Below are 13,676 nucleotides of genomic sequence, written 5' to 3' on the forward strand. Positions count from 1 at the left end.
CTTTTAAAATATCAAACAAGGACTTGGACAAAGACTATGTGCCCTTTCAATTCCAATGTCCTTCATGCAAGCTCATGTTTTTGGTGATCATTGAGCACATGTTACTTCCCTTTTGGTTCAATCCAAAGGACTTGACAAGCTGTCTTCTTGTTGTGGCATCCTGATTCCCATTCATTTTATGATCTCCTTTTTTTTTTCTTTAATAAATAAGTACAAATTTAATACACATGTATTATAGAATAAACGAAGAAGACGTGATAAATAAAATTCCAAACACACAGTCACTCCAATCAATTTTGTTAATAATGAGAAATCTTTATCATTAATATATAATTTTAGTTTACTGTAATGTTATATAGCATATAATTTTTTTTTTTTGATAAAATAGATAAATCTCATGAATGATGTAATCGGATGTGGAGTTAATATCTTAACATATTTATACTCTCACTTTATATGAGTTAAGATTTAAATCAATTTTTTTAACTGAATACAAGTATTTTATGGAGGGGATCTAATATCAATAGACTAAGAGGTCATTAGTATAATTTTTTTTAAATAATTATTGTATTTATAAAATACTTATTTTGTTAACAAAAATTGATATGATAATTTATATGAGCCAACAATTATTTGGTCTATTGGTATAAAGCCTCTATGTTGATGAAACGAGTTCAAATCATATTTCACACAGATATTGTATAGTTAAATTATTTACGTATGTCATTTTTGATACATGACTTGCTCACATTTGTCAATATATATATTGAATGTTTGGTTTTTTGGTATCAAATCTCTATGTAGTGTGTTCGTAACGCTTATGAAAATGGGTTCGAATCATATTTCACACAAATGGAAAGCACAAATGTTGTATAGTTGAGTTCTTTATAAATATCATTTGACACATGACTTGTTTACGTTTGTAAATATATATATATATATATATATATATATATTGAAATTGAATGAATGCTGAACAAATAAAATAAAAAAGAAAAAGGAATATGTTTTATTGGTTAGAAAAGAATCACTTTGTTCACATCCCAAGTGAAGTGGGTAGCTTTGCACGCACACATGACACACTTGAGTAGCACTTCACGTCTGCTCAATCTCTCACCTGCCGACGTTCTCTTTGCTTGTCTCCAAATCAGGCATAATCAAAGCACAAAATTGCTATTAATTCCCATGTTCAAGTTGCTAATCATTATTCAAAAGTTGGTGGTCCTGTTCTTCATCCAGTTTTACTAGTTTGGTGGTGGCCTTGGTGTTCTCCCAGGATTCTAAGAACAATGACTGCACACCTTCATTGATAAAGATAGAAATAAATAAATAAAAGGTGTGTATGTTTGTGTGTATGAGTGTTTTCTTTGAAGGTATGCATTAATCACAAGGCCAATAATGCAAAACTGCCAGTGAATAGAGCAGTCAAAACGGGCTGGCGGGGCGGGCCGGCCCGCGGCCTGCCAAAACCCGCCATTTGGCGGGCAGGGCATGCCGGCCCGCCATTTTGGCGGGCTAGCAAAATAGCAACCCAACCCTGACCCGTTTTGGGTTGTGGGGTTGGGCACGGCCCGCCAAAAAAATTAAAATAATTAATTTATTTTTATTTTTTTATAAATGTTTTAATATATGAAACATTCATTATAAATTCATAAAAAACTAAATTAAAAAAATTAAAAGCATACAATAATTAACAAAATAAAAACATCCATTATAATATTCAAAACCCTAACAAAATCAACAATAATTACAAAATCTCTAAATAAAAACATCTATTACAAATTTACAATCAACAAAATAAAAACAACAAAAAGACAAAGATAAAACATCTATTATAATTATAACATTCATCCATTACTAATCAACAAAAATTTAAGAAAATTAACAAAAGACAAAAATAAAAACATCCATTACTAATCACAATATTCATCAAAATCAATAGTCATTAAAATATTTTGTTATCTCCATATTTCTTTTAAAACATAATTAAATGCATATTAAACTTCATTAACCATCACATCACATCAACAAAATTAAACATGCATATTTCTTTTAAAACATAATTAAATGCAATTTAAATCCTTAACAATATTTTATATATTATGTCAATATCAATATATATATATATTATATAAATTATAGGCGGGCCGCGGGCTGACCCGCCCCAACCCGCGGCCCGCCCCGCCCAACCCGCGGCCCGCGCGGGTTGGCCCATTTAGGCCCGCCTCCAGACGGGCCTATAAATGACCAACCCGACCCGCCCAATTTTATTGCGAGGGCGGGCCTGGGCCCCACGGGCCAAAACCCGAATTGACAGCTCTACCAGTGAATGTGCTGTGATTGAAGAGACAAGAACAGCAAGAATAAGAGAGAGAGAGGGGCAAATGTAATGGATGGTGGTGATCATGCCTGAGTGGCAGTTTGGATGGACAAGATGGAGTTTAAAGTGGGACCCAGTTTGGCATAGATTGAAAAAGGAGGAGGAGGAGGAGGAGGATAAACAGCCTTCAATGGCCTTAAACTTTGGACTCCCTCATGGCCATGATCTATGTCTGTCAAACCATGAGGAGACCCTTGCCACCAAGCTGCCCCATTTGACACCATATGCAAACAAGGAATCTCATAAAAAAGGTGCCTTGTTATTGGTTTCTCTCTCTTTCTCTCTCACAATCCACTAAGCTCTCACACTATTCTAAATCTCAATCCACAAATCCTTGTTTTTCTTGGAATCTTTTCTCCCACTCAGCCTCATTCTCTCCTCTTCTAAGCCCACTCAGGGTGCACTAAACCTCTCCTTTTTGGCAACTCTTAAGAAAAGTTCACATCTTGGAGAGCTTTTCTCTTGGTATTAGGCGTCCATTATGAGGATAATAACTGTTCCTTTGTGTTGTGGTCTTTGGTCACCACGCAAGTTTGGGTTTTTCTTGCTTGACATGCTGGTTTGATGGTGTTGTCTGATGCAAAATCCAATCTTGGTTTTTTGATATATGGGATGGCTTAGGTTTTTCCCCTCTGGCTTTTCCCATCTCTGTGGTTTGTGAGGGTTCTTTGTCTATGAAGGTGGTGGTGTTTGGTTTGAGATCTTGGTGCTGAGATGGGGAGGTTTCTGAAGTTTGTGGTTCAGTGGGCTCTTTGCTCTGCTATTGTTCTTCTGGCCGTTCTGGGATCTAAAGGTATCATTAGCTTTGATTTCAAAAACATGATTTTGTTCTAATTTTGTTTATGATTTTCAGACCTGTTTGGATCTGTCTTTTATTGTTCTGTTTTTTGAGTTAATGTTATTAGATTCTTTAGAGACTGATATAGATATGTAGGCGAAAATAGGCAATGGGGACAAATTGTTTGATGATAGTTTTTTTTCTCCGTTGTTGTAATCTATTGAAATAATATATGGAAGCAGCCTAAATTTGATGATTTTTTGGTAAAACTATGACTGAAAAATATCATCAAGAATGCATCTCTTTTATTATAATGTGCAATATGCTCTTCAATTTAATCAACAGCAAACTGCAGAATGAGTTCATCAGTTCTGAAAATTCTTACTGCCTTCCAATTCAAGCAGAATCGATTACCAGTCCTTAAGAATGTTTGTCAGAAACTCACATTTGCAAATACACGATATTTATATGAGCACTTTGTTCATACATTTGGAAAATAGCTTTAGTGAGAATCAAGTTTGTAAACATCCGAACTATTTTGTCATATCTTTTACAGGATCGGTAGTGCCTCTAATAAGGGAGCTCTCTAAACCATCACACAAACTACTATTTGCTCGAAGGACAACACTATCTCTATCTGATAATGATGGGGACATGAAACTTCGGCCTTCGCAAATGCTTGCTCCTATGGGTTAGTATTACTTTTTGTTAAATTTATATTCTTTGATTTACTAATGAAGTGCCATTGTTCTTGTGTTTCTTGCATTCTCTTGCAGGGATTGATGTACCTCCTTTGCCTGCAATCTCTTCCGCACCTGCACCTAATAGTGTCCGAGCTTCAAGTCCTACAAACCTTATAAACTCCCAAAATGCATCTGCACCTAGTCCTGTAATTCACCACACAGGTAACCATAATGAAATTGCAATGTGTTACATCTCCATTGAAGATTTTAAAAATTGGAAGTATCCTGATATTAAGGTTATCATTTAGGATTTTCCGCACATGCTCCAAGCCTATCGCCACCAAAGTTTGAGGATACTCCCCCTCCTATTCATTGGCCAAGACCAATATCTCCATCAGTAGAAAGCCAAGCACCTAATATTCCTGTGAGATCAGGTGTTCTGCATGTTGTCATCAACTTCATCGACTTTTCATTGCTATTGTATTATGAATGACTTTGCTTTGTTTGGCAGGCCATGATATTTCACCTTCCTCTGCAATCCCACCTTCGGCTCCCATTAGAGAAGGGATGCCCAAGGGTGGAGTTCATGGAGAAGCACCTATTAATCATGCTTCAGTCACCTCGCCCCGTGCTCCAGGTTTGGTTCAATTACCCAGGCAACCAAATCAATATTAAATCGGGTTACTTGCTAATTGTATTTTGCTACACCAGTTTCATCACCTCCGGAAAAGGTTCCCAGTCATCCACCCAATATGCAGCCAATTAGTGCAGCGATATCTCCATCCACAACCAAGCATGCTCCTCATGCAATAGATAGTAAGCATTTCAAAAACTTATTTGAGTTTATTTCTCTAATTGGTCCTGCATTCATCTTGTATATCCATTGCAGGTCCAGCAGCTCCTCCATCAACGAACTCTTCCCCTACTATCCACCAGAAAAACCATGGTGCACCGCTTGTGGCACCTTCCCCTGTAGATGATCCTGATGTAAAAGGTATTTAAGTGACTTTCCGTGTTGAATTGTAGGAAATATTATTGAGGTCATAATTCCCGGTGAACTTTGGTTCAGATCACTCTCCTGTTTTAAGCCCACTACCTCAAGCTGAGACACCTTCAAATGTTATACAAACCCCTTCATTGCCGCAGTCCCATCCTCCACAAGGACCAATACTTCACAGTCCTACACCTGCACCTCCAGTTCCAATTCATCCAAGAAATTATAGCAAGAGAGCTGGTCACCATTTGCAAACACCTCCTAGTGCTCCTTCGAATTCACATCCTAAAACGCCTCCAGAAAAGATTCATCACAGCCCTGCATCTGCCCCTACAATTCCTGCAGATGGACTTTCTGTTCCATCTCCATCTCCTTTTTCATCGTCATCATCGTCATCATCACACAATTCAGGTTTAAACTTTTTCTACGACATCCTTGATTGTGTTCCTTGATAATTTCATTGACAGAAGCTCTTTTCTTTGTTAAATGGAAGGTCCTGTTATCTCCCCAGCTCCATTGCATCCTCCAGATGTGTTCACAAACCATAGGCACAAGCATTATCGGCCAACCCCTCCAGCTCAAGGTACTAAGTCAACCACTATTTTGGATGTTACCAAATACCTACTATATTATTAATAAGAAATTTGCATTACTTTTGTTATCTCTATTAGTTCCAAATTCCCCTATACAAGCACCACTTTCACCGGGAGACAGTGGAGAAGCCCCTGCACCTTCACCAAGTTCAACAGTACCATCTAGTCAGGAAGGAAGTATGTGATACATCTTCTTTCCTGCAATTATCTCCATTGAGCTTTTTTCATACTGTTACTAAATGTGTGTTTGTATGTGATCATGGTGATACCAACAGGGCCGAACCATTCCCCTGCACCTTCCCCTACTAACCCTTTTCCCAAGAAGCCCCCACAAGCACCACTTTCACCGGGAGACGGTGGAGAAGCCCCTGTACCTTCACCAACTTCAATGGTACCATCTAGTCAAGAAGGAAGTATGTGATACATCTTCTTTCCTGCAATCTTCTCTGTTGAGCAATTTTTGTGCTGTTATTAAATGCATCTCTGTATGTGATCATGGTGATACCAACAGGGCTGAATCATTCCCCTGCACCATCCCCTACTAACTCTATTCCCAAGAAGCCAATTGCACCACAGTTGCCGCCTTTACAAGCATTGCCTCCTCCACCCCCCAATTCAGGTACTTATACGTCCACACTTTGTTTGCTATTGTTACAATAATGCCGCCATTTTCGGACATTAGAGTTACATGCATATTATCATGTGATTGCAGATTGCTCCCCTTTGACATGCACAGACCCATTAACAAATAGCTTGCCCGGTTCACCATGTACATGTGTCTTGCCGATTAAAGTTGGGCTTCGCCTAAGCATTGGGTTGTATGATTTCTTTCCTGTGGTATCCAAGCTTGCCCAAGAAATTTCATCGGGAATTTCCATGAAGCAAAGTCAGGTTCGTATCATGGGAGCAAATGCTGATACAGAGGAGCCTGAGAAGAAGACTGTTGTTATCATTTATCTGGTGCCAAAAGGACAGACTTTTGACCACACAATAGCGTATCAGACGTATCTGCGGTTCTGGCATAAGCAAGTTGTCCTCAGTTCCTCTGATTTTGGAAACTATGATGTATTGTACGTTGAATACCCGGGTAAGAAATGCTTTTCCCATATGTTAGGTGTCTTTCTCTTGAGGTAGTTCAACTATGATATCTCTGCAATATCTCTGCAATAGGCCTTCCTCCATCACCACCTATGGCACCTGCAAATATCAATGCTGATGGCTCATTAGCTAACACCAACAATGCACGAGCGATAAAACCTCTCGGGGTTGATATAAGAAAACCAAAGGAGAATATCAGTAAAAGCTTGATTGCTATTATAGTACTCTCATCTGTTATAGCGCTGATTCTTTGTGTTGGAGCGGCATGGTTTTTATTGCTAAAATGTAGAAAGCATGCTCAACCGACATCACAACCTCCACAACCTTTGCTTCCTTCCTTTGCAAAGTCTGCAGGTAAAGCATTTCTTTGATATATTTGTCAATGAAAACATTTTTCATGTCTATTTTAATTCATTTATTTTCCAACAAATTATGTAGGGCCTGGGCCTGTAATATATGGAAGTCGGCCTAGCTCAGCGTCAGGGTCCTTTGGTTCCAGTGTTGCAACATACACAGGATCGGCGAAAAACCTTTAGTCTAATTGAGATAGAAAGAGCTACTAACAAGTTTGATGATTCGAGAATAATTGGCGAAGGTGGTTTTGGGCGTGTCTATCAAGGTACTTTTCAAGATGGTACTCGGGTGGCTGTAAAGGTTTTGAAGAGGGATGATCAGCAAGGCGGGCGAGAATTTTTGGCCGAGGTTGAGATGCTTAGCCGTTTGCATCATCGGAACTTGGTCAAGTTGATTGGTATATGCACCGAAGAGCATCTCCGTTGTCTAGTCTATGAACTCATTCCTAATGGCAGTGTCGAATCACATTTGCATGGTTAGAACTGCAAACTTGACTGTTTGTCATATCTTGCTGTTTTGTCATTATTGACATAAAATTGATCTAGAAAATGTATTTTCTGAGTAGGAGTGGACAAGGAATCTGCGCCACTTGATTGGAATGCTCGAATGAAGATAGCACTCGGTGCTGCTCGTGGTCTAGCCTATCTGCATGAAGATTCAAGCCCTCGTGTCATTCATCGGGATTTTAAATCAAGCAACATATTATTGGAGCATGATTTTACTCCAAAGGTTTCAGATTTTGGCCTTGCCCGGACGGCATTGGAAGAGGGTAATGAGCACATTTCAACCCGTGTCATGGGAACTTTTGGGTGAGGATTCCTTCTTCACTCTTCTCTTTTTACTGAAAAACAAGTAGAGGTATTTAGTATTTATGTGTTTCATTGTCTTCAGTTATGTAGCTCCTGAATACGCGATGACGGGGCATCTTCTTGTCAAGAGTGATGTTTACAGCTACGGGGTTGTCCTTCTTGAGCTTCTAACAGGAAGGAAACCGGTAGATATGTCACAACCTCCCGGGCAAGAAAATTTAGTCTCATGGGCTCGTCCGCTCCTCACAAGCAAGGAAGGTTTGGAGACGATCATAGACCTGTCCTTAGGCACAGATGTACCCTTCGACAGTGTGGCAAAAGTAGCGGCAATCGCTTCAATGTGTGTTCAACCTGAGGTTTCTCATCGTCCGTTTATGGGTGAGGTAGTGCAAGCTCTAAAACTAGTGTGTAATGAGGGAGATGAATACGGAGCATCAGGAAGTTGCAGCCAGGAGGTTTTATCAGCTCATGAAACTGAACTTAGGATAAGTGCAGGATTGGGTCTGGAAGCCGAAAGAGTGTTATCAGCATCTGATGTCTTCAGTACATCGGCGAGGTTTACCAGAGAGGGTTCGGGTTCCTTTCGCCGGCATTCAAGCTCAGGTCCGCTGAGGCCTGGTAGAGGCAGGCAGTTTTGGCAGAGGTTGAGAGGTTTATCGAAAGGTAGCATGAGTGACCATGCAGTTGCACTCCGATACGTATCGGGACCAGAGGAGGGTATTGGACAGTGGCCTTGAAGGAATCAAGCACTCGAACAGTCACATTTGAGCTCAGGTGAGCACTGAGCACGATTGAGGTGCGAGAAGGTTGAGAGAATGTCGATGAATAAGGAAGATGGAGAAGTTTTTCAAGGGAAGGATTGAAGGTGATTGTTAACTGTGTTCTTTTGTTGGTTCTCAGAATAAGATTCTTCCCTAAATGAAGCTTCATTGGTTCTGTTTGTTCTTCTCTCTCAATCTCTCTGAAGCATCTGAGCAAATGATTTTGTCTCTTGGAATGCATTCAAAGATGTAAATTAAATTCCTGGCAATCCGAGTTCTTGTGTTTATAAATTGGAATGTTGTGTTTTCTTTTTGTTTATCCTTTTTTTTGGTAAAGATGGAGTGAGAAGACACAGGAGGATCTTGATGCAATTTTTTGGGGTACAAAAGCTCCAAAACATTAGTATTGTTCAATCAGTTTCTCCATTTTAAATCTTGCAGTATAATTGCTAATTGAGCCAGATTCAAAGCTACCATATTTGTGGGGTTTTGAACTACAGAAAACTAAAGGTTTTTCATGAGTGATATGAAAAACTAGTATGCCCTATAAAACCAATTTTAGTTATTGTTTAATAATAAAATAGTTATATTTCATTGCATGCATAATTATAGGGTATTGTATTATTCATGTTTGATGATATATTATTATGGGCTTGCATTGCATAGATTTCAAATTAATGATAGAGATCATTAAAGTGAGACATGATAATCTATATTGCTTGCAACCCAAAATAGTTCCCAACCTATGAGATAAAATATGATTTTGTATTCATTATTGGTTGTCACATGTTGTACTACTATATGTGATAGAGTGATATGTCTCAACCACTAGAGTGGAGACTCTTAGTAACATTGTGGATTTTTGTAGTTGACAAATATTGGACTGGACCATACAGAACTCTTAGACCAAACATTGTCATAGAACAGAAGAGTTATTCTGTTACAAAAAGTCCTTATTACCTGAGGATGCTATTAAATCTTATGTATAAATTATATTACTTTGATAGTGTCAACCGGTGATGCTAATTACAGGCTATATACGGGCACATTGGGTTATATAATAAATACATGAAGGTTTGTAGTCATCCAAAATGGGATCTATCACTTTTATTGTATGAGAGAATATTCTAGATTGTGTTTCTTATGTGTTGGATAAATCCGACCAGTTAATTTTTTGAAAGTATTTTATTATATATAAAATATATATTATTAAATAATTTTCTTAAATTGTTTTATGTCCAATAATGTAAAAAAACACACAGTGGGGATTAATAGTGCCACTGGTGGTCTAATTATCTCACTTATATGAAATATTTATTGATAGAATGACTAATATGTAAAATATTATATTGGAGTCTCATATATGAATATCTCTAATCTTTGGATTAAATTGCGATTTGTTGATGGACATGATTGTGATTATAAAATTAGTATGGACTAATTTGCTAAAGATGTAGTGATGGGTAAACGCTACATGTTCTAACCTTATCCGAATATATTTACTCCCTTATATGATATGAGATTAGGGTTTCTCAATTAATTAATTTGTGATTGCCATCAAAAACGGCTACGGTAAAAACCCTAATATTCACATTAGTTGCTTGGTGCGTGTGCGTTATGAAATTTCTGTGAGATAACCCTGATTTCACATATGTGTTCATGTGATCGATTCTTGATAATTAATCAATTGTTGATTAAATATCAATTAATTGTAATTGATAGTCCTAATTTGATTAGAATAATTTTTTTTCTAACCCTAATTTGATTAGATCGATTACAACATTAGTAGATTTATCTATGAACACAGTACGGTTCAATAAATAGTATTATTGTTCTCATGAATAGTAGCACAATAAAAAATGTGATGTATAATATTTTGATCTAAATTGTTCAACGTTTGTAAAACGTCCGCCTTTGATGTTATCCTATATATATATATATAGTGTTTTTTATGCTTTTGTGGGGAATATCAGAGGTTTTTGAGTTGTGATTCTGTGTTCAATTTGTTATGAATTGGAAGACTTTTTCTTTTTCATACCAGTCCAAAAAATTGGCCGTAAATATTTAACCCAAATAAAAAAATTTATATCCAATTAAAAAAAAAAATATTGGTAAAATAAAATCAAATCACAATATTAAAAGAACTAAAACAGAAATGGCAAGAGCTTATCAAAATGCTGTTCACTCTTGAGATTGTGTGCAATTTTTTTTATATTATAAGGGATAATACATTTATATTAGTACTAATGAGTTACGATAGAAAAATATTAATAAACAAAAAAGAATATAAAACAGTAAAAAAATTAATAAATAAAGAAGAACATGAAATTGAGTTGGCCTTTTTCTTTTGTCAATAATTAAAGATCCCATTGGGGAAAACATTTGTGCGCTTTTTTCCCACTGAAAAAAAACACATAAACCAGTATAAATAACTATGAATTGATATATATATATATATATATAAAGAAATATATATATATATATATATTCTTTAATGCAAATTTTACATAAGGAAAAGGAGCAAACTAATAACATTCAAAGGAAAACAAAATGAAGCTAATCGACCACATTTCCATAGTTTCCAAAAAGATTAGAAAAAGAAACAAATTAAGAAAAATTATCACTAAATTAACAAGTCAACAACATAACAAAATTCAGCTCATTACAAGAAAAAAGAACCAAATGAAAAAAAGAATAGAAAAAAGAATAAAAACGAAAGAAAATTAAAAGTTTACTGCTGCTCAAAAGATGAGGAACTTTATGCAATTAGGATCCAAAAGAGCCAAGTTAAGGATACCTCCATGAGACAGTGCCCTTAAACCAAGAAAATCCCTTGTCATTCCTTCATCAATCCTTCTCTCTTCTTTCCCAGAACCCATAAATCCCTCCAAATGGCTCCTCAAATGGAGAAGAACCATGAAAGCTTGAAGCTTGAGTGAATGTGTGACTTGCCATTTGTTCTTGAAAAGGAGGAGTATTATTACTATTAGTACTCATTATTGCACCCATTTGTGCAGCTTTCTGAAGCAATGCAGTGGCAGACATGCATGCTGATTGTGCTTGTGGCAAAGGTAACCATGTTGGTGATATATCTTGTAGTTCTTTAGAGAACTTCTCATTACTCTCTTCTTGCAATGCATCACAAAATGCTCTATGGGTGATAAAGCTATCCCTTCTGTAAAATAATAACTTTTTTTTTTTTAATGAAAATGAACCTTTTTAAGGTTGTAAATTTCAAAAAATTGATGATATATACCGTGAGAAAATGGTGCCACAATCGCACTTGTACTCTCTAGTGCCGCAAATCTTGGAGTGAGCTTTCCAATCGGAATGAACAGCATATTTCTTGGAGCACTTGTCGCACTTCCACTTCTTCTCTCCGTGTTTCCTACTGAAGTGTTTTTTGATTCCGGTGAGATCGCCGAGAGCTCTGGAAGGGTCATGGTGCACACAAGTGATTTCCGGGCAGATGTATACTTTTTTCTTCATTTCTTTGCTGCTTCTTTGCTTAAGCTTCCATGGAAGGTTGTGTCCCCTCCGGTGAAGTTGCAAGTTCTGGTCTCTTTGAAAGCCCTTGTTGCATATCTCACAAACAAACCTGTTTGTTGCCATTAGTGTTTTGGGTGACAGTGCTATCACTTCTGCTTCTGGGTCTGATGCAGAGATTCAAATAATACAATGTTTTACTAATAATGTGAAGTTTTACAGAAATATATAGATATACACACGCTATAAATGTCAAAAACAAATAACCTGGAGTTCCTGGGAGGTTTCTTCTCTTCTTGCAAGGGATTGAGGAGGTAGGTTGATGATCAGTTGTAGGAGAAGTGATGAGAGTGGAGTACATGGTTTTGATCTTTAGAGTGTTCCTTTCCTTGGGTTTCAAATTATGTTTGTGTTTTTCATGTATTTCAAGTGTTCAGCAAGCTATAAGAATCCACATGATAAGCAAAGTTAGGGAAAGAAAAACTATAAAAAGGGAATTTGAAGCAAAGTTACGAAAGAAAAACTATAAAAGGGAATTTGAGAGAGAGAGAGAGGCAGATGCAATGTATGAGTTTCCACCCATTCAATTTCACACACCTCCCTACACATCTCTTATATTTTTATTTATGTTTTTTATAAAAATAAATAAATTACATATATTAATGAAAATTAAATTAAAAAAATTCAAAAATAGAATAAGAGGGAAAACTAAATAGAAGTCACTATCAATGATTAAGAATAGTCTTGATTTTATGGCATCTCTGACCTCATATCTCTCAGAATGAAGCTTTAGACATTTAAATGATGGTTACCTATGTCTCGTGCTTTGTCCATTTGTTTTTCGTGTGTTTTTTCTATTTTTCATCTATTTTCAGTGGACTTAATTTGTATTAATGTTTCTTTTTGTTATTGTTTTATTTTAGCTAGTTTGTTTCCTTATCTTATTCAATTTGTTCTTTTTTGCCATCTTTGTCCTATATTGTCCTTTTTTTAAAAATAAATTTATGGTCATCCACATTTATTAAAAATAAAATACAAAACATGAGTTAATAAAACATCTACATTAAACTAGAATAGTCTATGTATATGGTCTTTAAGTACGTACATGCATATATAACAATAAACAATAGTATAAAAATAATATTAAATAGTTTTTGTGAATGACTATTATTGTAAGTAATATGAGCAGTAAGATATTTAACTTTGATACCAGAAGAGTTCCAATCTCTTTCGTGATTAAGAGATAAATAATGTAGGGCAGTTTGGCCAAGTTATAAATAAATAAATGCATACTTGCTAATGGTTAAAATGAGATAAGAAAGAAGCATGTTTATATCTATAAACTCTCTTTTCACACAACTTTTGTGTGAGAACTTTAAAACACTGAGATAGTACTCAAGCACGCATGTACCTTGCCCTTCTTTTGCATGCAATCATATCATAAAACCTACATGCAATTAATGTACTTACCTTTTCGTGAAGAAATTATTTACATAGATACTGTGTTGAGTTTACTTTTGCCTCAAAAGAAAAGAAATGATGAGCACGATGAGGAGGTAGTGGTTAAAGAATAAGCATCATCATTCAGCTTTTCACCATTTACATTAATTTTTAAGCATGCATGATTGGTCCATTGATTGAACCAATCAAGCAATTTTATGTATGTCCCACAAATTTTAATTATTAGCAAGTGTAATTTCTTCTTCTTCTTGTGATTCTTATGAATTAAATATTTGGTCA

General features: G+C 36.2%; 2 protein-coding genes across 2 annotated transcripts; one reads left to right on the plus strand and one right to left on the minus strand.

Moving 5' to 3' along the window:
- The first annotated feature begins 2,511 nt into the window (after positions 1-2,511).
- On the plus strand, positions 2,512-8,919 carry LOC120260849 (receptor-like serine/threonine-protein kinase ALE2). Its single transcript, XM_039268424.1, is given in 18 exon segments — positions 2,512-3,173; positions 3,715-3,849; positions 3,935-4,063; positions 4,150-4,275; positions 4,353-4,478; positions 4,553-4,657; positions 4,731-4,835; positions 4,911-5,246; positions 5,329-5,418; positions 5,507-5,605; positions 5,704-5,841; positions 5,940-6,047; positions 6,141-6,515; positions 6,599-6,880; positions 6,965-7,050; positions 7,052-7,355; positions 7,446-7,689; positions 7,772-8,919. Coding segments are annotated over 18 exon segments (3,522 nt in total). The 5' UTR covers positions 2,512-3,094; the 3' UTR covers positions 8,427-8,919.
- Positions 8,920-11,114: 2,195 nt separating this feature from the next.
- LOC120262318 (zinc finger protein GAI-ASSOCIATED FACTOR 1-like) lies at positions 11,115-12,453 on the minus strand. The gene is made up of 3 exons (XM_039270406.1): positions 12,204-12,453; positions 11,707-12,103; positions 11,115-11,625 (listed from the first exon to the last, which is right to left on the minus strand). Exons 1-3 carry the CDS (start codon positions 12,295-12,297, stop codon positions 11,298-11,300), a joined length of 819 nt encoding a protein of 272 aa, XP_039126340.1. The 5' UTR covers positions 12,298-12,453; the 3' UTR covers positions 11,115-11,297.
- Between the last annotated feature and the right edge of the window lie 1,223 nt (positions 12,454-13,676).

Source organism: Dioscorea cayenensis, chromosome 5 (genome assembly GCF_009730915.1).
Source record: "Dioscorea cayenensis subsp. rotundata cultivar TDr96_F1 chromosome 5, TDr96_F1_v2_PseudoChromosome.rev07_lg8_w22 25.fasta, whole genome shotgun sequence".
Classification (NCBI taxonomy): domain Eukaryota; kingdom Viridiplantae; phylum Streptophyta; class Magnoliopsida; order Dioscoreales; family Dioscoreaceae; genus Dioscorea; species Dioscorea cayenensis.

Coding starts and splice junctions, on each gene's coding strand:
- LOC120262318 (XM_039270406.1), bottom strand. CDS start 12,297: ATGTACTCCACTCTCATCACTTCTCCTACAACTGATCATCAACCTACC. Junction 12,104..12,203: donor AAACCTCCCAGGAACTCCAG/GTTATTTGTTTT, acceptor TCTCTGCATCAG/ACCCAGAAGCAGAAGTGATA. Junction 11,626..11,706: donor TGTGGCACCATTTTCTCACG/GTATATATCATC, acceptor ATTATTTTACAG/AAGGGATAGCTTTATCACCC.